General features: G+C 35.8%; 1 protein-coding gene across 3 annotated transcripts in view; it reads left to right on the top strand.

The window, feature by feature from the left end:
* The window catches only part of CSNK1G3 (casein kinase 1 gamma 3), an 87435-nt gene that overhangs the window by 49281 nt on the left and 14534 nt on the right, over positions 1–23620 (top strand). For 2 of the 3 annotated variants that reach the window (XM_082074568.1, XM_082074569.1), the window contains exons 6-12: positions 6778–6926; positions 8206–8440; positions 16286–16371; positions 16504–16588; positions 20812–20960; positions 21999–22094; positions 23080–23175. In XM_082074568.1, the coding sequence (XP_081930694.1) occupies positions 6778–6926; positions 8206–8440; positions 16286–16371; positions 16504–16588; positions 20812–20960; positions 21999–22094; positions 23080–23175 (896 nt within the window). Of the gene's footprint in view, positions 1–6777; positions 6927–8205; positions 8441–16285; positions 16372–16503; positions 16589–20811; positions 20961–21972; positions 22095–23079; positions 23176–23620 lie in introns of all 3 variants that reach the window. The other variant, XM_082074570.1, reaches the window with a different exon arrangement.

The following is a 23620-nucleotide window of genomic DNA, read 5'->3' on the forward strand; positions in this document are numbered from 1 at the left end:
TACAGAGTACCTGTACACATGTGCCATGGAAGATGGCTGTTACTGCAGATCTTCCAGCTGCTCACTTTAGGGTATTTTGCTTGTGTCCAATTAGTAGCCACATATGAAAATTAGAACTACAAGTAAAAGACAGTGGGATGTAGGAAGCTGGATATGGAATGCCTGTTCTACAAGTGCGATCTTTTGTATTTTACTGACATTTATGGATCTGATTTAGCAAACAGTCTAAACAATAAAATATAGTGCAGATCACATCAGTAGGTGTGTTTCTTGACTGTCTGAGAGGAAACTCTAGAAGGAAACTAGTATTACAAGAAACTGAAAAGCATTGAAAGGCTGCGTACTTGCTTGATAGCTTTACAAATTCAGGTTGTATTTTACAGAGATACTTTGCCAAGATATGGGTCAAAATTATGTCAGTGGTAAATTGGGAACACAAGGTTAAGTGTGAGTGGTATTGCCATTGACCTATGTGTTTCATATTTTTTGACAGTCAGTCTCTACTCCTTGTTAATTAGTTTGAGGTTTTGTTTGTTTTTTTCATTTGTTTTTTGTTTTGTGCTTTTTAATTTTGTTTGTTTGTTTGTTTGTTTGTTTTGTTTCTTTCTGAATGAAGATACACATGCAATAATTGAGGTTACTATCTAGTATCTGCATTAAAGCAAGTAGCTGGAGTTTTTGCTGTAAGATACTGATCTGTGTTCATGCTACTCATTATGTATGTTGCATTAGATAATTGCAGCAACCAGCATGTAGCCTCAGGTTTAAATCAGGTTTCTGATGTTTTTATCTTGTCATCATTTCAGAGGAAGTCAGACTTGTCAGCTTTAAAAACGTTCTAGACATCATCTACATAAACATGGTGGACTAACGCACTTAAGTGATAAACCAGTCTTGACGGATGACAGAGGTGATTCTATTCAGTAACTCATTCCTTAGTCCTGAGAAATTGCGAAAAGGAGAAAACATCACTTGTTTTCCTTTTCTGCTTTCTGAATATAAAGCAAAGTGCAAGTCTGACTTAGTAAAATACTGGGGGGATTGCACTATATATATTTATGGAAGAAAATTATGAACTGGAGGATATGTGACACTTACTTGATATTGTGATTGTATTTTGATAATATTTTTAATTGATATTTTGATGCACAATTTTTATCAGAGTGTGATAATTTATATGGAATACTTAACGCAGTTTTCTTGATCTGATAGGCACAGGGTGATAGTCTCCTGTAGTTAGCTTTTCAAGGAATTCTTGAAAACAAACTTTTACAAGGAGCAGAAGTGCCAGCTCTGATGTTTTGTTGTTTGCTTGTCCTAGCATTAGTAGCTTTATCTTCAATATGTGGTTTCTTTGTAGGAATTGTTTTAAGCTGCTTGTTTGTATTGTGAGGGATAGTTTAATGAAAACTAGACAATATAATCCACTTAACTGGGCACATGTAATCTACAATAAGCCAAAAGTGAACAAATGAATACATTGCTGTCATCATCTCTCCATTCCCACTCTCCTGCCAGAATTCTTCCACATGTACTGTATGTGACACAACCATCTGACTGAGTGAGGGCTTCAGTGTCAAGCTGTATTTTTGATATTACCAATGCTTTGTTTCTTGTTTTTAGATTTAAAAAAAAAAAAAAAGTTCTCATATTTTTTCCAGTACCCCAGTCTTGTGCATTTTTTGTGTGTTTGCACTCTATTTCAGAAACCACTGGTGTACAGCAGCCATCTTTTTAGGTGGCTAATGAAAACTAACTTTTCCAGAAAAAGAAACTGGGATCCAAGCAGTATGCAAGTAGTGGATTTCCAAGTCCAGACTTTCTTGCTTTTGCCATGTGTAAAATGTTATTGAGAGTCATATTGGTTTAAAATGGATTTACAATTTTATGACAGGGCCATCACATAAAGCATTGTAGATGGCTTTAGTAAATTGGGTCTGTTCAAATGAAAGCATTTTACTTGTGAGCAAGTAAAAATATAAAAAGATAAGCAAATGTGACTCATATCTGAAAATAAGGATACTGTATTCAGAGTTGTAAACCTAGAAAGGAATTAGTTGTTATAGTGTTCAAGTAATTTAGTGCTACTATGTGATAATATTTTTTGGCCACAGATAAGTTTCTTCATTGGTGGAAGCATAGGAAGTTATTTGTAATTTTATAGTGACATCAGTGTGACAAGCGTTGAATTATGCACATAATTTGGGCAGAAGTGTAGTGGTGTACTTATTTTTAAAAAGGATTTTTGGGAATGGCATAGAAGATCTGTCAGCCTAATAGAAAGGGTTGCATAGTAATCAAAGTATTTATTGAGCACAAGATACCAAAGAACACTTGACTTCTTTAATTTCACAGAAAGAAGACCGGGATGTGTCTTACAAGTTCCCAGTATTTTCTTCTCATTTTCTTACACCAACTAACTTCTCTTGAAAGTATTTTGGAGTTAATGTCTTTAAACATGCAAATATAAGAACAGAGATTCTCAGAATACATCTCAGGCCATTACAAGTGGTACTCTTTTTTCCAGATTCCCAGTGCTTTTCTTTCTCTTTGTATGCTTAGGTGGTTTGTGGTTTTAGGTTGTGGTTTTGTTTGTTTGTTTCTGAGTTGCTTTTTTTTTGTTTTTGTTTTGGGTGGTTTCTGTTTTGTGTTTTGTTTTGGGTTTTTTTTGTCTGTACGTCTGGATAACTGAATTTGCTGCTGGGGATACATCCACATCTCTGTGTGTAATTCTACCACACCAGAAAGTAGAGGCAGAAAACTTGAATTCTAGAATTAAGATATCCCCTTATGTGTACAATTTAGGGATGATACTTTTAGAATTAAAACACTATCTTGTACCATGTTCTGATGTAGTGTGCAATGTGCTCCTTCTTTAGTAGCAATAAGCTACTCTTGTGAAGTCTTCCTGAAATTCGTATGATTATGCATGTTAAGTATATTAGTATGAGTATGTGTCTGATAATACATATTTAAAAAGTAAATGAAAGCTCTAGTCTTCAGAAAATGGAACAGTTAAACTGGGTTTTTAGGGGCTATGTTTTCATTCTTCATTATTTCATTATTCATTATTCTCACTTCTAGGAAAAAAGATTAGTGAAAATGCTTTTAAAAATGCTGCATTAATTTGCTTTTTGCTTTGCTAATACAGTAAGGGTTTGTTTAGTTTTGTTTAGTTTTGTTTTGGTTTTATTTGTTTGTTTATTTATTTATTTATTTATTTATTTATCTAACTATTTATTTATTTATTTATTTTACCCAAAGCTATAGTGGACACAATTACAAGGAACACAGAATGCAGTTGTTTCATTACGCTATTCCAAAAACAGATTTTGTAGTTCTATGTAGTACAGTATTGTAGCAATGGATGGCATAGAAAAAGCTCAAATGAAAGGAAAATTTCATTTTCAGTGTATTGAATATTTAGAGTAAGTGAGACAGACAGGATACATACTGAAGAGCAAAAAAAAATCCAGAATAGCTAGATTCCTTAAGTGAACAAATTTATTCTGCTGAATGAGGAAGAGATCTTCTGCATATGAGGAAGTACAAGGTGAATAAGGGCAGTGGTATCAAGTTATTTTTTATTATGTAGTCACACTATGCATATGTACAATAAAGCTAAAGTAAAATTGGATCATAAGGCTTTAAATTTTTATATTTTCAAACTTGGAAACTGCCTGGCTTTTTAAGGCAGGTGTTTATATAAACCTATAGAGTCTAGAAGTGCAGAATATTTTTGTATTACTTTTTGGAATCTATATGCTCTTCATCTTATTGATAAAGTATATGACTATATATGAAGATATATGAACATAAAGATAGAACATGGCATTATTGCTAGCGTAATTGTAAATGCAGTGCTTGAGATTATTAAAGAACATTTACAGTCTTTTGATGCCTGCCTTTATTTTGTCAAATATTTTTTCAGGAAGCACTTTCTAATGATGTGGATGATCTTATGTACACTGCTAACTGAAACTAAAAATGATTATGTCTCTGATAAAGGTTTAGATATGTTTAACTGATTTGTTTTTTAATCATTCTTCTGCCTAGCCAGGAGAAGTGTTATATGGACATGCTCATTATGCTTCTCTTAAGCAAAAAGAAGTAATTTTTTGGGTAACGTAGTTTTGCTGTTCTAAGCTGTGTGCATCAGGAGACTTTTGTTCAATGATTCTGGTAACAGAGTACATAGGAAGGGAATCTTCTCAGTGTAACACATGTGACTTTTTACCCTAGTTTTCAAGACAACCTTGCCAGGGTTTCTGGAATGCTGCCAGAGAAAACTAAACAAAAATCAATTTTTCAACACAAAAGTATAGTCTTAGGTTTTTGTAATTTTTATGAACAGCAGATTAATATATTCTCCAAGTGTTTTGTGTTGTAGAATATAACACTTATTTTACAACAGGAAAAATGTTAGAATGAGAAATAAGGTATCAGAGTGACAGCTCACGTTTTAGACTCTGTACAGGATTTGAAAACAAGTGTAGCTTTAACATGAAATTTGCCTTTTGCCCTCCTAGGTAGATGTATTTTATACCTGCTTACAAAGTATTTAAGGAATTGTTACCTGAACATACAGTAGGATATTTGTGATCCCACATATAGTGTTTGGAAATTATGTATGTTTTATTCTGAACTTAATTTTTGTTTTAGTAATTTTTAAAGTAAAACAACAAAAACAACCAACCAAAGGAAAAAACAAACAAACCAACAAAACCAACAAAAACAAAAGCAAAAACCCCCTAAAATTTAAACATTTTTTGCTTGTTAGTATAAAACTTTAAATGTGAGATTTTTGTTCAAGGACCTTTTCTTCTAAAACAAGTTAATGATTTGACAGTAAGAACAGCATCTAATAGATTCTTACTGGACATCAATTTTTAAAATAATTTAAGAAGTTAAGAGTTGTCTCTGGTGTGATACTTCAGAAGTGAAAACAGGGTGAATATTTACCATAGGTTCCCCTTGAGGCTTATAAAAATCCCCTTCATTATCTCTTCTTATGATTACATTAAAAAAATCTGTCCTTCATGCAGTGTGAATTAATGAGTCTCAGTCTACCATATATTTCACTGGAAATCTAGATTGAAAAACCAAACCAAACCAAATAAACACCACAAAAAACCCCACCACAAACCTGAACAAAAACCAAAAGCAAACAAAAAACCAAAGCCAAATCAAACAAACAAAACCAACCAAAAAAACCCAGAGAAAAAAAAAACAAACAGAACAACAAATACCACGAACTTCCATACTGTGGTTTTTAGATTTTTAGTGCTGTGCTGCCATTCATGGAGACGTGGACAAGGCTGGAGGACTGGGCAGAGAAGAACCTGATAAAGTTCAGCAAGGGCAAGTGTAGGGTCCTGCACCTGGGGAGGAATAACCCCAGGCAGCAGCGCAAGTTAGGGGTTGGCCTGCTGGAAAGCAACATTGCAGAGAAGGACCTGGGAGTTGTGGTCGACAGCAGGTTGACCATGAGTCAACAATGTGCCTCTGTGGCCAAGAAGGCCAATGTTATCCTGGGGTGCATTAGGAAAAGCGTGACCAGCAGGTCAAGGGAGGTTGTCCTCTCCCTCTGCCCAGTTCTGGGCTCCCCAGTTTAAAAAGGACAAGGAATTACTGGACGCAGTCCAGTGGTGGGCTACAAAGATGATTAGGGGTATGTTGCATCTTTCTGATGAGGAAGGACTGAGAGAGCTGGGTCTGTTCAGCCTGAAGAAGAGAAGGCTGAGAGGGGATCTCATCAATGTTTATATCTCAAGGATGGGTGTCAAAAGATTGGGACCAGACTCCTTTCAGTGGTGCCCAACGACAGGATGAGGGGCAATGGGCACAGAATGAAGCACAGGAGGTTCCATTTGAATATGAGGAAAAGCTTATTTACCTGGAGGGTGCCAGAGCACTGGAACAGGCTGCCCAGAGAGGTTGTTGAGTCACCTTCTCTGGAGACATTCAAGACCCACCTGGACACATTCCTGTGCGATCTGCTCTGGGTGAACCTGCTTTAGCAGGTGGGTTGGACTAGATGATCTCCAGAGGTCCTTTCCAACACCAACCGTTCTGTGATTCTGTGAATAGACTAACTCACATTTAAGGAAAATGTTTTCTTTTATGTACTATGTAAACAGAAGCCAAAAATAACAGGGTAAGAGGGGACAGAAGAAGACTTGCACTGCAATTTAAATAGAAGATGCTTGTATTTGGGCAAAAACAGTAATACAAGTGATGACTATAACAATTTGTCATCTATGGTATATTTATTTTCTGTATAACTTGACATAATGTCTCATTAAACTTGAAGACTCAATAATATCTTTTAGATTTTTAAGTGATTTCTGTATATAATGTGGTTTTGTTCCTGAATATAGGTTTATCGTAGCTTTAATTTTAAAAGCTTAATTTAAATACCTATCTTTATGAAAAGGAGCTTATTTAAACAACTCTTTATATCTTTTTAAAATCCTGTTTCAATTTACTCTTAAAAAAAACCTAGCAGACAGGTTCTGATTTTTATTTTTTTATATAAAGCTTTAAATCTTTGACAAGTCAAACACATGATATTAATAAAATATTTAACAAACCTGTGCTACCTTTCTTATACCCGTTGTATCTCTTACCTGCAGTTTTTACAAGTTTTTATTGTTGCTTTTGTTTGAAAAATGTATTTTTAACTTCATATCAATGTGAAATGCAGTAGGAATTTTATTGGTATGTTCATTCATCTTATTTAACTCCTTTTAATTACTTTTTATCTTCCTTTTACAGATGGAATACCTCAGGTTTACTATTTTGGCCCATGTGGCAAATATAATGCTATGGTGCTAGAACTACTTGGACCTAGTCTGGAAGATTTGTTTGATCTGTGTGGTAGGACATTTTCTCTTAAAACCGTTCTTATGATAGCCATACAGTTGGTAAGTAGAATAGATATTAATTTTAGTGTTCATTAGAATCATTAAGTCAGTTTTCAATGGATCAAATGCTTATTTCACTTAAGAGATTTGCACTTCATGTTTTAAATTGGTGTTGATGGCTTCTAAAGAGCCTATGACACAGTTTTAGCAGGGAGACTGTTTTATGCCACTTCTACTTACTTTGTTCTGGGTTTTCAACAGTCGTTACATTAGTGCAGTTTCATTATGTCTTCTGAGTTCTTATAGTCACAATCTGAAATTGAAAATTTTAGTTTGACAAAATTAGAAAGAAAATGTCCATGAAACAAAAATAACTTTCATTCACAAAAACAGTTGGACGGGACTTCTAAATAGTGTAAATATTTTTCCTTGGCATTCTCTTAAAGCAAGCAAACGAACAAAGGAAAAAATACCCCAAACCCTTCCAGAAATACTAAAATAGCACAAAATAATTAAATGAAGAATTTTTCCCTTTCTTTGAAGATTTCCTGATTTGGTTTCCACCCGAGGATGGTGGGAGTAGAAAAAGAGAGAAAGAGGAATAAGGCTTTGCATATTTAATTTGATACCATATGTTTTAAATAAGTTCTTATGAAATATTAATGATACTAAACCTCCACTTCCATAAATAAATGGTGACATTCTTACCATGTAGTGTGAAAGTAGCTGTTACAAACATGACTGTAGTTGTATAATAGGCCTGCAACTATAGACATATAGACACATTCAGCTTATTTACAGTCAAGAGCATGAACTTAATTTTCTAAAATGCTCAAAGCATCACAGTCCTAAAGATCATCTTTATTTAAAACTTACTGTTCCTTTCTGATTATATAAATTTTGATAGCAATACAGCTAGAACGAAGGTTATATGCATAGTGGTGAACTTTCAGTGCTTCTCTAATTTATACCTTTAATATGTAATAGATCTATATGAAACTTTCCTCACTGCTTGATGACAAGATTTCTGCTTATAATGTGCACAGAACATACTTAGTGTCAGCTGCCCTTATGAAGATAACTTCTGTTATTATATACGGATTCACGTCTAACGTCCAGTGTGGAAGTTTCCAGTACACCAAGTGGTGTATCTACTTAGGGGATGTGTACAATTTTCATCGACTTGAATTGGGAGATACATTGTTATGAGCAATTATCATTTCGTTTTAAGGGATTATGTGGGGTGATTTCCTCTAAATATAAAGTCAATGTAAGATATTCAGCTTCTACCACAATGCGGCAACCTGAGGCTTAAATTTTTTTTTTTCTTTTATTAAAGATTTCTCGTATGGAATATGTCCATTCAAAGAACTTGATATACAGAGATGTAAAACCTGAGAACTTCTTAATAGGAAGACCTGGGAACAAAACCCAGCATATTATTCATATTATAGATTTTGGTTTGGCAAAGGAGTATATAGATCCAGAAACAAAGAAGCACATACCATATCGAGAACACAAGAGCCTTACAGGAACAGCTAGATACATGAGTATAAATACACATTCAGGAAAAGGTATGTGTGCTTTTTAATGGCTGAAAACAATGCAACAGCTGTCATCTCTCTGAAATCATCTTGTTTTAAATTTGTAGTTTTTCTCAGTCTGTAGTCATTAAGAACTGCAAGATTTGTGTACTACACAAAATTATACTTGCTCCGTATGGAAATACTATTCATGAGAATAAGGTTTTCTGTCTCTCTAATCATCATGGTCATGTCTCAGCAAATACTTATGTTATTTTTCTTATATGTCCATAACACAAATCTGAGGTGTATCTTTTTGTATCATAACATCTCCATATTAGAAGTATACCATAGTGGGGTGGGGTGAAAGTAGATATGCTTATTAAAGACTTCAGAGTGAACAGTTTGCAACAACACAGATTTTTAATGCTACCTTGCCTGTTTTTTTAATCCTGCTGAAATGCACCATGCAGTGGAATAAAAGTAGCTTATATTTGCTGATTTATTGGGTTTTTTTTCTTTATTGTTTATACTCTTAATGAGGCTTTGTCAAAGTAGCTGAGGGTTATGCTATTGTAAATATGATCAACTAAAGAAATGACAGGATATATGCAGAGAGGTAAGTTGTTATTGCATAAATTTAGCTGGAACAAGGTGCACTCAAGGTGGTCTTTCTTTCAGTTATATAGAGGTTTTCTAGTGAAAACAGGTTGGACACCTTTGAATTTGTGTAAGCCAGTAATCCTGCATGGTAATCACTAATTAAGTTGCTCTTTGGTCATAAAATACATTGCACAACACTGATCGTTCAAAGGTCTTTTTTACTAACATGGCAGATGAGAAACCTTTCACATTTTACAGATAGTAATGAGGTGCTTTATCAATAAAATCAGACTATAGCAGCTTGTGGCTAGCAACTATAGCCGGTGAAATGATCTTAACATACAGACTCATATTGTCAGTTAGGTTGCAAAAGACTTGTCATCAAGTCCAGCCTAACACTGTGAAGTCCATCACTAAACCATGTCCCTAGGTGCCTCATCTGTGCATTGTTTAAACACCTCCAGGGATGCTGACTCAACCACTTCCCTGGGCAGCCTGTTCCAATGACTGACAACCTTTTCTGTGAAGACATTTTTCCTAATATCCAATATAAAACTCCCCTGGTGCAACTTGAGGCTGTGTCCTCTTGTCCTATCCCTTGTTATTTGGTAGAAGAGACCAACAAAATCCATTCAGGCAGTTGTACAGAGCAGTAATGTCTCCTTTTCTCCAGGCTAAAAAATTCAGTTCCTTCAGCCCCTCCTCATAAGACTTGTTTTCCAGACCCTTCAGCAGTTCTTTGGACACATTCCAGCACCTCAAATGTAGTTCAGTTTAATGTATTTTTTAATAATGAAGTAATAACAGATATCCTTTAAAGAACAATAATTAGGCACGTGTGTTGAGCCTTTATGCCTTTTTAATACGGAATTGAATTACCTCATGTATAGGCAAAAATTGTTTTACTTAATTAGTATGAGGCTCTTCTGTCTATTTCGGCCTTTCTCTTCTTGTCTGCCTTAGTCTCAAAATTAATTGGAATGAAAGATCTGAGTAACTTTCTTGACTACTAAACTGACTTCAGATATGCCTTTTATATGAGAATGTAGAGGAAGAGTATAAACAATTACCATTCAGTGCATTCCATGGCAGATGTAGATCTGTGTTTACAACATGTCCTTCCACAGTACTTCAAGTCATCAAACTTGGGAAATTTTCAGCATCTCCAGGCAAGTTGAAGAACCTAGAGCTTTTTCGAATCAAACAAAACCTACAAATCTACAAAACAGATAGGAGTAAGACTTAAGCAGATGCATTTAACTGGTGGTAAAAAGAATACGTTTTTCTATGTTGACATTTCAAAAGGATTTTGATTTCACATGACTAAATATTACTTTATAATTTAAAATTAGTTTTGAATTGTATTTTACCTGACATGCATCTTTGCATCTTCTGGCTTCTTTGTTTCTTCACGATCAAAGCTGAAGAATTTAATTTCATGATTTGCAAGCAAATTCTGCCATTCATTCCAGATTCTGACATCAGTTGATCTTGCTTTTTCCACAGGTTCCTAAAACAACCTAAAATTTCTCCAATAAGTAGGGAGAAGGAAGCAAGTGTAGCTATGGCTATGTTATTTATCCATATGTAAGTGAATATAAGATCTCCAGATTATTAGAAGCATGTGGTCAAAAATCACTGAGTTGGACAATTTCTGAAAGGCAATCCCAGTTACTTGATGAGAGTTATGTTTGGGTAGTGTTCACCTAAATTTAAATAAGTTTTTATGTATGCAAACACTATGTATTTTGTTAGGGGAAGTGGAAAAAGTGCTGTTTAATGTGTACCTGTCTTGCCTTTGTAACTGAAAATTGATTTGTGAGGCAGACTTCTGAGTTGGTTTTAAAATGCCATTGGCAGTTTAACATGCTGGAAACATCTTCACAAGGTGACTACCTTCCTTATATACTTGCTTTTTGGGGGAAGTTCTGAAAATAAAACAATAGTTGCTTCACTTCAAAGGTGGGAGATGGGGCTCTTGTGCATATCTGCTCAGTTTTATGGAATAGCTTCTGTAGAAAGTAGATTATTAATTTAAGTAACAGATATTTTAGGTAGTTTCTGCTAAGTCTGTGAAGCACTGGTGTAATTCTTTGTACTTATATATCAGAAATGCACAAATTTCAACAATATCATTTGTCAAAGAAACACGTCTAATATCTAGAACATAACTAAGTCTTGTGAAAAGCAACTGAGACTTTTAACTTTGTAAGCATCCTAGAATTCAACTTGCTTGGCTAACTTTAAGTGGGTTTATATGTAACAGAGCAGCTGTGAAACAGTTACCCAGTTTGCTTTTATTTTTTTTTTTTGAGATTAAAGCTTTTGTACCTAAAGAAGTTAATCAACATACAAAGTTTAAGTCTCATGTTGTATTTGAACAGTTGAAACAAGTGAGAAATACTTTTGCTGGCAAGTTGAGTCTTGGTAGTTTGATGGAGGTTTTTTTTGTTATAATTCTTACAGACTTCCTTTTCTGATAATACAAATGAATTCTGGAAGGATCCTTCCTTCAAATAAGCAATTTGTGAACAAGGTTGACATGGACAACAGAGCAGAGAAGTAGAAGGGACCAAGTTTTGAATTTTGACTTAAGTACTTAAATAGCCCTGGTTTCCATATTTAGATGTCAAGACATTCTGTCCTTCTCTGGAACCTTTTCAATACCTGTCAATAACTTCATATAGTTTTCTACTCAACTCTTCACTGATGAGCAAGGTTTGGGGATTTTTTTAAGCAAAAATATTCTTTAGAAAGTAGTGGGAATAATGATTCATTCAAAAGATATTCTCTCTATTTAAGTAGAAAACAGTGGAAGAAAGTTAAAGAATTCCAAGGTTTTAAATAAATTGATGAAAGTAAATTTTACAAGAAATTGTGTAGCAGCTTATTGTAGCTTGCAGTGCAATAGCAAATTAAAAGTTGAACCACTGAAGGTCACGTTTACTTGTATAAGGAAAGAACGGTGATTGGTAGTAGTCATGGAAAGGAGACCAAATTGATAATCGAGAAAATTATGAACAACTACAGATTTCAACTTTAAGTATTAAAGCTATCAAACCTCTGAACTGCACTAGAAAACTGTAAAATTTCACAGTTTGATTCACAAAGTGTTCAGTCATCCATGCCACAGGGCTGCAATTTCTGAGTGTTAGGAGAAGGCCAAGCTCATTGTCAGCCATCTGATATTCACCTTCCACAGCCAGTGACCAATAGCTTCCAAAGGTCTGTTTTGTTAGATATTGGCTGACAGTCTATCATTGTTTTCAGTTGTACCCACATGTTTTCATGTGGACAGGGAAAAAAGGTGGGAGGAATCTCTCCTTATTTCAACTGATGCTTCTGGGCATCAGGATATTACCCTGTTTCTGTTTTGTGCATTCTCAGCTGCTGGTTTGAATCTCAGAAAATGTCTCAAAATTAGAAGGTACTGGTTACATATTTCAGCACTGAAGAGTTTAAATTATCATCCCCATTTGCCATAGCATCATGGCCACTGTGGTTCCTTTCCTCATTACAGAAGTGTCTAGTGACCCTTGGCAAATAAGAAAGATTCCAGTAGTGGACTGGTAATTGCAGAATGGTTGAGGTTGGCAGGAACCTCTGGAGGTCATCTTATTCAACCTTCCTGCTCAAGCAGGGCCACCTAGAACTTGTTGTCTAGGACCGTGTCCAGATGTCTTTTGAATATCTCCAAGGAGGCAGACTCCACAACCTCTTTAGGCAACATGCACCAGCAATACATCTTCTTGTAGTACATACAGAGCAGAAAACTTTTTGTGCTTTCTCACCATGTGGAGTGATTACTGATTTAGCAGTTGCAGTTGAAAGTTTGTCAGATGGATAAAAGGTTTTATTTACTATTTTTTTATTTAATATTTGTTGGAAGTAATAGTTATGAGCTTAAACTAATATATTTTTCTTATTGTTTTACAGTTGTATAAAAATAGGAATCTTTTCTTTTTTTCAGATGAATATATTTTCCACAATGGTGCTGAAACCGTTTCTGAGAACTAGCTTACTAGAACACATTTTGGCTTTTCCCCCATGGTAGAAAAGAAATGTGTCCCAGCTTTATTTAAGCAGTTCTTTAAGTGTTTGAAAATGGAATCCTACCGTTATAATACAGAATTATGTACTAGAATGCTACAGTATTTTTTAATTGTAACCACAGTGATGACAAATTTTTCATTACTTCAGGTCTTACCATCACTGATGTCAGTGAGTTTTGAAATTCTTGATAAGGAGCAGTGTCTTAATTAAAACAGTATATTAGCATATTTCAGGTAATTTAAACATAGTGAAAGACCTCCCATCCCACTTACCTGTCCAAAAATGCATTGTCTATGAAGCTGACCTTAATTCTGTATGCATTCACATAGTAAAAGGATGTGTAAAAAGTAGCTAAACTGCTGTAAGCTTGTCATGTTTGCTAGCTTTAATATTCTTCACCAAGTAAGACTAAAACTGTGTTGTTGTTAAACTATATTAGAGCCAAAGAGCTTTAAGATTAGATTAAATGATTTTTCATTTAATGGCTTATAGTGTAAATATTAATACTTCCTATAATGAATATTTAACACTTGATAGCATGGTTTGAGCTTTCTAAACATAACTTTTAGAACACGAGTTCTTCAAGTGAAGGAAGCATTCACTTTATTTTTCGGGCATAGTGTCAGTTTAAGGCCATGAAATGTTCCAAAATCAAATAACCTTTTTTAGTTCTGAAGTAAGAGAACCCCCTCCATATCCTGTAAAAAAATAAACCAAAAAGAGTCCTCTGACAGACTGGGCAAGGTAGACAGCTGTTTAATGTCTTCTGTCAACACAGCTGCTATGCCAAAAGCCTGTCAGTACCCTTTTGGATCCTTGAAATACCCTCTTGAGGTAGTCTGTGCCAAGGATGTGTGGAGCCCCTGGGCCAGTCACAATGGGGTGCTTTTGGTAGTCCTTCCTAGTTAGACTCACTTCAGCATCTAATGCGGTTGTTGGGATCCCTCTGTCACTCCAGAAGTAATGGGTTCTGCCCCTTCATAGTTGGATGGCATTAGGGTATACTGCACCAGTGTCCACTAGAGCCTTGTACTCCTGGGGGGTCTCACATGCCAGGCTATGGAATCTACACTGTCCTGTAAACTGTCCCTCTGCTCCGCATGGCTGGAGGCAGGGCTCCTCTAGTCCTGGTTGTAGTATTCATTACTCACTTTTTGTAAAAATGAATCAGAAGTCCCTTTAAGAGACTCAGAGGTAAGACCAGCCCTTCTACTCTGTCTGAAGAACAGACTGCTAATAGTTGAGATACCAGTCTGCACAGGTGGGAAGTGGAACTTACCCTCAAATTTCTGGAACTCTCAGGACAGTTTCTCAGCTAGAATGTCTGACAGTTACTCCGTAGCCAAGATGCAGGCTTGTAGGGAGGAAGAAAGCCTTCCTTCATATTGCCGGAGCTGGCCAGCCAATTCATCCACTGTCTTTCCAGGACATTACTGTCAATGAGCTGACATACGATGATGATGTGCTCCATAGAAACTTCTGCCACGAGTTGTGTGCGTTGAACTTCATCTGTGTCTGTGGGTAAAGGCTCATTCTTAGGATAATTGCAAATCACCTCCAGCACAGCTAATTCCCTCAGGTACTGGATACCTCTCTCCATGGTGGTCCACTTGCCTGGGTGAGAGGAACATCTTCCTGGAAGAGATAACTTTTCTTCACACCTGACAGAAGTCACCACCAGAGTCTGAGGGCTTCTGTCTTTTTCCCAGTCACCTTGTTAATGCTACCTTCCCTTGACAAGGATCCCAGGTGTTTTGCTTCCTTATCCTCTAATTCCAGGCTACTGGCCCAGTTAAGCCAGCATCAGAGGAGCCAGATGACAATATCCTCACTGGGACAGCAGCTGTATCTCACAGGTCACTCAGCAATAGGGATCAGGTGATTATCTCTGATTCTGCCTCTTGTCTTTATCTTGTGATGACCGTGGTTCATCATCATCCCTCACTACACAGGCCAGGTTTTTTTGTGTATTTCTTTTTCTCTGTAGAGGCAACTGATAGCAGCATGCGTTGATTCTCTGGTTCAACCTCAGTGCCTGTCGCCTGAGTGTGAGTAGCTGCTGTGTACAGCACGAGGGTAGGAGTAGCTGCAGTATCTGTTGGTCTGGTTTGCTTCTCTTCCTCACAACATCATATGGTGTTGAATATCCCTTTGGCTAGTTTGGGTCAGCTGTCCTGTCTGTGTCCCCTCCCAGCTTCCTGTGAGAGCTCTGTCCTGTCCAAATTCAGAACATTATCTGCTTCCTATGAAAAAGAATGTCATGAGTGGTGCTTGTAAGTACTCATTATCTCTATTTCCACCCTATCTCGTAAAGAGCACAGGATTTCTGCAGGCAACTGGAATAATTTTGTCTTGTGTACTGAAAACTGTCAGGCATAGAAATCTGCTTTCTTCTTAACATACGTGGTTGCATCAGGATAGCGTAAGGTCAGTAATTGCAATGTTGCAGGGTTGGCAGAGAAACACAAATAAGCCCAGATTGTCTGGGCTTTCTCACTGAGAAAATGAGTGGAGGAGTGGACAAAACCAAGAAGAGTGTTGACAAGGGAATAGGAAACATGAAAATGAGTTGAAGAGACATGACTATGAAGGAGCCTCATATGACTGGCAGAGGTGTGAGGAAATAATAGCCTAGAGATGTAACCCATTCTTTGAAATTACCATATATTTGCTTGGTATTTTCTTGTCCATTTGCTATACTGTGTTTACTCAGTGTCCAAATGAGAAGAATGGAAGACAGAGTAATGAATAAATTATTCTTTTTATATGAAGATTAAGAATTGTTTTTCAAATGCAGTGTATTTGTGTCAATATTTTGTGTTGATCAGATCAAAGCCAGGTTGGTTTTATTAACTGTCCTGTGTTCAAAATCTAGCAAATACTTTTTCGTTTACTTTTCTGCTCTGTTTCTCCATTTTCTCAAGCATAGTGAAAATACTGAGTAGAAGCAATGTTGATATTTTGCTTTTCTTCCTTGTCAGGGAGGAAATCAAAGTTAGAGGTAAATACTACCTGTTACTAAAAGACATAATACACTGTGTAACCATCATTTCAACAGTATTACGGAATGAAATCGGGTGAAAATATAAAAATCTGGTTTCTATTAATTACCTAAAGACATGCTATTCTCTGTTACATTTAGTTTTCCTAAGAATAATGGATATTATTTAAAAATAATATGGAATGTACTTTGAAAACTTTGAAATTTGAATGTTCTAATAATATTAAATTTTGTTTCAGAGCAAAGTAGAAGAGATGATTTGGAAGCTTTAGGTCATATGTTTATGTATTTTCTCAGAGGAAGCCTTCCATGGCAAGGTTTAAAGGTAGTGGTTTTTGATATATTCCTGTATCCTGTTATCAGATCATTAGCTTTTTTTGCCATGATCTTTTTTCTTTTTGGAAGTTTGTCTGCAAGCTGTATAACTTCAGAAGCTTGTTTTGTTCTTGTGTCATAGGCTGATACATTAAAAGAACGTTACCAGAAAATTGGAGACACAAAAAGAACAACCCCTATAGAAGTATTGTGTGAAAACTTCCCAGGTAATATCTGCTGTTAATAAAATGTAGTGTATTGATTTAGAAGATGAAACCAACATAAATAATTGTTTAATATCTGGTTTAAAAAAACAAAATAACGCTTCCAAATACATATATTATGTACTGTTGTAATAGGCACAACAGTTATCCTTTGAAGCAGCAGTAAGCTAATGCTGGTGTTCTTCAAAGATAGATTCTTATAAAGGAAACATTAAAAAAAGTAATACAAAATTTTGCAAGCCTGATATGTCCCTTTTAAAAACAAACTTAATTAGGAACAGCTTGAAATAATATTTAAAATAACTTTCAAGTACTTTCAGGTGTCGCTTCTAATCTTCCTTACATGCACAGAGAATCAATGAAGTATTAGAAAACTGGAGAGAAGTAAATAGGACATTTTTTAGAAGTTGGGCTAATCAGCTCAGGACAGGGGAATACACATGCATGACATGGACACAATTCTGCCAAAATAAAAGTAAACACCTTGAAAAATAATCACAATGTCACTGATAGGCAAAATAGATTTGCTGAGAATAGCTTATGACAAACTGATTTGATTTCCTCTTATGAAAGGAAATCATATCCACAGCAGACAGCAGGCAGATGTTTTATGTCATGAAATCTTAGTACTTTAGCTTTTGACACTCTTTTTAAGTATCCTCACAAGTAATCTTAAAAGCATAATCACAAAGAACCTACTATGGGAAGAAGAGTGTAAACCAATTTGTAGTAGTTAAGTACATTGTTGCCATATTTAAAACATGAAACAGTATTTCAGAGAGATATGTGTTGGATCTGTTCTGTATTTTTGATTGTCTTGTATAATTGAAAATATTTCTTAAACTTAGAAATTATAAGTTTGAAATTTGTATGTGAAGTGAAGAGCATGAAGGGATTACTATTGCCAGGGAGAGTATGGAATTGCTTTGGCTGGAGTTGTGTGAAAGCAAACCAGTCAGACAAGGCTGTAACTGGTTTGCTATGGGATAGGGTGGTATACTAGATGGCCTTCTGAAGTTCTTTCCAACCCTGTAGTAAAAATTGGTCTATTATCAGTTTTTCTTATGTTTTTTATTTAACTTCTGTATATTAAAAAAAATAATAAAATCTAGTGAAATTGACTTTTTTCACAGAACTTAGAGCAAATGTCTGAACATAATGTTTGGTGAATTGAAAAGAGTTTAAATGTGAGGGAAAAATAAGTATTCTGAAATGTAAGTCTTGTGTATCCAGTAGTACATGCTTATCTGCATGTTGATTGTTATGTAGTTGCTGGAGTCCTTTAAATATCTAACTTTAGGTGTATATGGTGCAATTCCTTTAAATAATTATGCATGAGTATCTCCATATATCTAGTGGACTGTTTTCACCAAATTTAATGAAGTACATACTTTTTGACAGGCTTAGATCTGAAAATGGAACAAGGAAAAGATATTTGGCCTTGGAGGGCATGAAAGATAACCTTATTTGACAGTACATATGCACTTTTTCATAATATTTTCTTGAATGTGTAAGTTTTTGCATATCAGATATCTGAGGATTTTTTACCTTTTCCTGTCCTTCTTGTCACTTAGGACATACAATAAAATGAGTACATCCATCATCATTTCGATTTTTTTTCAGTCAGCCTGCAGACTGAGCTAACTAACTGGTGTTCCATAAGGCAAGAGAACTCTGTAGTATCAGTGAAAGATATTTTAGTCTTTGTCACATGTGAAGCACTTACCTTTTTCATCCCCTGTTCCATTTAATTGTACTGTCTTTGAGTGTGTAACAGTACTGCTATTTCAAGCCTTGTACAAAATATGAGCAAGGATTCAAACTCTGGATTTTCTGTTTCAAATACATGATAAGGGTGGTATTTGATTTTTTTTGAGTCAGCCAGCTGTAACAGATTCAGCTGCATTATATGACTCAATTCCAGCCTTCATACCTCTGAAGACATATCTGCTTTGGGTTCTGGTTTACCTTGGGAAAGTATGATTAAAGAGATCCATCTCAATGTGTCAACATTTCTCTTAGCCTTCTTCAAAAACTGTCTCTTTGGCTGGTATTGCTGAAGAGTCAGTTCTAATGTGTAGAGCTGGACCTTAGGTACCAAGGAATTCCTCTGATGCTTCATCTGCTCATGCCTAAAACATAGTGCTTAATACTATGGTTATGTCAGAACTGAGTAATTTTGAATGTCTTGGCACCTTTGTCGTGTGGTGAATACCTGACAGCACCAATATGTCGCTGCCTCACAACTTTTTGTTATCAAGCTGGTCACAAACCTTCGCTTCTCCTTCTTTCTACCCTCCAAAAGAGTTTAATTTAGCATAGCTCAGTCCTAGCACTTCCTCTTCACTTCTCAGCCATCCTCTATCAAAAGACAGGCTTCTTACAACACCTTGTTTGTACCATGAAATGTTAGCTTCTCCAGACTTATTGAAATGTCATGGGTACGTCAGGGTGAGTATGCAGTGATACTCTTGTGCTGCTTCTGTCTACATACATCTTCACAGGATCAGTGAGTACTGGAGGCACCTACTTTTAACCTTATTCATCCTCTGACAATTCTGATCATATAGAGGTGCTTTCTCTTGTATTTTGGGACCATGTGAACAGCCTTTTTGGCTTGAGAGTAAGGAGTCATTGCTTTTCTCAGGATGGCTTGGGAGTGAGTGGTTTCCCAGTCTTTCATGAACTACAAAGTTTCCTAAACAAGCTAGATTTTAAGAGCTGTGTCCATCAGGAAATTTGGTCCCAGGACTCACGTCAAGTGCCTCACTTGATCCATATCAGATTGTGAGAAGTTCTTGCAGTACTCTGTTTCAAGCCACTGTAGTATGATTTTTTTTTCCTTTTACTATTCCTCCTGTAACAGTAAGGTATGGATGGATGAGTGAACCAAAATGTCAGTATTGGTTAGGTTGTTGAACTCTTCATTCCTTTAGTACTTTAGTTCTTTCTTATAATACCTACTGGATTGGAAGGACCTGTAGGACTTGGTCTTTTTGAATGCTTGTTAATGTGTATCTCTTCCCACCATCTGCTGTTTTCTCAGACTGTTTTATTTCCACCTGCCCTCATTTCACTGATTCCTGAAGGAGTTATTGCAAAGGTAATCACGTGTCTGAACAGTTTCTCAATAGGATTTGAAACTTTTGCTTCAGATGTTCATTGTTCATCCCTTTCATCCCTTAGATTCTGGTAGTCCTCTGTCCATAAGGATGCTTGTTCCTTACAGCTGTTGTCTCAGAAGCCTTTCCTGGCTTAAACCCAGTATCAAGAATGGGACATCTGTATGCTCTACTTAACAGCCACGAAGTTTATGCTGGAACTCTTGTTTTACCTAGAAAGTTCTGGCTGGTAGTGCACCCTTTAACGGCTAGGAAGGCTCCTTTTATCTTTACAGGCACAGGCCCTTTCAGAAATCTCTCTCATCTCTACTACTGGAACAATGTTATAATTTCCGTGTAATACCTACTCAAATCTCCATTTGTATGCTGACATGGTATTTAAACAGTGCTATTAAACTGATGCTGGTCAGAAATCACTCTACAATAGCTCAGGTAACCTTGGTATTTCTCTGCAGTGTTTCTGTTCAGAATATTTGCCACTTCTGCTCACCACCTTCATATAACATGATGCCTGAAGCATTCAGTGCTGTTACAACCTTCTGTAATCATACTACAGACAGAGCTCAACAGAGCGTATAGCGAGTGGTTTTTGCCAGGACAATTGGAGTTGCCCCCTTCAGAACGTACATATTTGTCCTCTCTTATAGAAAGGAAGGTTACATTCCAGTAACAGGTGTTTTTGAAACATAGTCCATTCTGTACATGCATACACCCCCTTCTTTACCTTTCTTTAGGCGTGTCATTTCACAATTAATTGAAAAAAAAAAAATTCGAGACATAGAAGCATTTCTCTCCCCATTTTTTCACACACTGTGCATCAGAATTGGAAGGTTGTATGGAAGATCTTGACAGGTAATGCCAAGAGAAAATTAGTGGGGAGCCACTTGGTATGTTTAGAATATGGCAGTATATCCTGAAGAATATTGTTACTATTAAGTAACTTTTCTTTCTGGTAATTCACAGATTCATAGTGAAAAACTGTTCAGGTTTTATTGTGAGAGGTAGAAGTTGCTTCAAAGTGTAAAACTAAGTACCGGTTTTAAGTGCCATTAAAACAGGTATGGCAATCATGTACTTTTTTTTTTTTTTTAAATATATATATAGAGGAAATGGCTACATATCTACGTTACGTAAGAAGGCTAGATTTTTTTGAAAAGCCGGACTATGACTACTTAAGAAAGCTCTTCACAGACTTACTTGATCGGAAAGGCTATATGTTTGATTATGAATATGACTGGATTGGCAAACAGTTGGTGAGTACAGTTAAGGTATTAGTAATATGTTGGGCGTCCTTGTGTGATCAGTTTTGAGCCAATGTTGGTCTTGAGTTTTAGTATGCATGTGCATCTCATGGCTGCTATTAGAGTTGTGAACAGCTGCTATTACAAACCCATTTTCAAATGCATTTCCAAACATTATCTTTTGGCTGCAGTATTTAATATTAAGTCTTCTTCCAAACTTACTCTTAATATCAAAGTAAATTGTTCAATTGGAAATGAGGTCGTGGGGGTTCAGGCTGTTTCTGAGTTGAAGGAATTTAAAATTTTGCAAGTGATTGTCATTATTGCATGTATTTTCTTGCTTTGAGGACTTTATTGCTCCTAGTGTTTTTAAAATGTAGAGCAATCACTTCTCTGCATCTGAGGTATGCTCCAGGTATTTATCTGTTCATTATGAAGAAACTGGCTATGCTTTATATGCATTGTTCTAATGAAATGTGGTGTAGAATATCAGTTTTGATCACAGTGCATCTAAAGTTACAGAAAAATACTGCGTTGAATTCCTTAAAGAGTAAAAGATGAATTTTTCAAAACACCTCAAATTTTTCCTTGCATCTTTTTAATAAGTAGAGGAGGGGCTGTGTGTGTAGGTTGAACGATTTCAGATTATACATTTTACCCTGAAATTCCTTGTGTGACTTTCTGAAAGAATTGTAGTGTTTTATTGCTAAATGTTTTTTTCAGCATTAAAAAATGCTTTAAGCCTTTCTTCAGGCTTTCATCAGAATGTCCTAACTGCTAACTACAGAAAATGTAAGCCTAAAGTCTTTCAGAAAATTAATGTCTGATAATACTCAGAATTGCTACTTCATGAAATGGTGTAAGTCTTGGTTTACCTTTTTCTCTTTGGTATTAGCAAAAGCTTCACTACATATTTACTTTAATTTGATCATTTTGGGTAATGGGAAACTGTCAGATTTAAAGATTAATTTATTTTACAAACCAGTAACTTTTGGTAAGACTTAGAAATCTGTTTTTTTACCAGTTGCTACATATTATTTATGTTTGTAGCCTACTCCGGTGGGTTCAATACATTCAGACCCTGCACTGTCTTCAAACAGAGAAGCCTATCAGCACAGAGAAAAAATGCAACAATCCAAAAATCAGGTAAACTGTTCATATAAGATTATCATAATTACTTTGTCTTTTATCTAATTATTTGTGCTATGTTGTTCTTTTATTAGAACTCCAAAATAAAACTGACTTCAGGATTTCTTTGCTTTTTCCTTGATTAAAGTAGGTCCATGTTAATGTATTTCTACATATGCAGACCTTAAAATGTCCTAAAATGTTGTTTGTTTGATGCTGTGCTAAAATGTATAGCTTAAATCAGTAGTGGATTTTCTCTATGCTGATAGTTCTTTAAATTTTATTTTTAGTTCTCTCTTTTTAATCACTGTCTCTTCCCCATATGCTGTATCATCTTTAGGGGCTGTAACATGTGTGGGGTTCTGTCATTTTCACTTTTTTTTTTTTTTTTTAATCAGGATAAGAAAGAAGGGTGCAGACTATTTATCAGGGCCTGTGGCAATAGGACAAGGAGTGATGTTTTCAAATTAAAATACGGTAGATTGAGGCTAGACATGCAGAAGAAATTTTTTACAATGGGGATGGTGAAATGCTGGCGCAGGTTGCCCAGAGATCTGGTGGATGCCCCATGTCTGGAGACTTTCAAGGTTGGAATGGGCAGGGCTCTGAGCAACCTGATCTAGTTGAAGATGTCCCTGCTCATTGCAGGGGGGTTGGACTAGACTGGGACCTTTGGAGGTCTCTTCCAACCCAAACTATTCTGTGATAATGACCAAGGTGGTAAAAACATTAGGAATTTAGATCTGTGTCCATTTACAGGGTTGTGTTGGTGGACTTTGTTTCTTGCTAGAAATTTTGAGTTTTATCTACCTCTCTATGAAAATGTATGTGTAGTTATATGTCAGTATGCATATAATGTTGATTTACAATCTATATCGGAGTGAAGTCTGTAGTGGTTTTGTGCTTTTAAAAATAATGTATAATAATTAATGCATGAATTTTTTTGTTTTTGAATTTTTATTTCTTCTTTTCTTTATATTCCTAATGCATTAAAAAATGATAGTCGGCAGACCATAGGGCAGCTTGGGACTCACAACAAGCCAATCAACATCATTTGCGGGCTCACCTAGCAGCTGACAGACATGGTGGCTCGGTACAGGTATTTTCTGCTTCTTTCCATGACTTAATCCATCTTTTTGCATTATATAATACTGTTATAGTTTCCTGTAGTGCATGACATGATTCATGTTTTCATATTAAGTTTACTGTCCAATAATGTTCAGAATGTTCCAACTATACCCTACTTAACAAGTCTCAAACTGAAATAAGAACAGGCGCAGAAACATATGAATCTTTTTGTACTAGAATTTCTGCTACATGTTTTTTAATGGAAGCCTAAACCGAAGAAACTATCTCTTCTTGAGGGAATGTGCACTTAGATGAGTGCAAGCAACTGAAGTTTAGAATTTTGATGTGTTACTTTGTTGTATTAGCAACTGAAACACAATTGACGGAATTCAGTGTTGTTCAAGTGATGTTTTTTATTCCTTAAGCAAACTTCAAAGATGCAGCTTTGCAACTTTTGTTTAAACAGTAGTTGACTA

The sequence above is a fragment of the Streptopelia decaocto genome (assembly GCF_964273445.1).
Source record: "Streptopelia decaocto genome assembly, chromosome: Z".
Lineage (NCBI taxonomy): Eukaryota > Metazoa > Chordata > Aves > Columbiformes > Columbidae > Streptopelia > Streptopelia decaocto.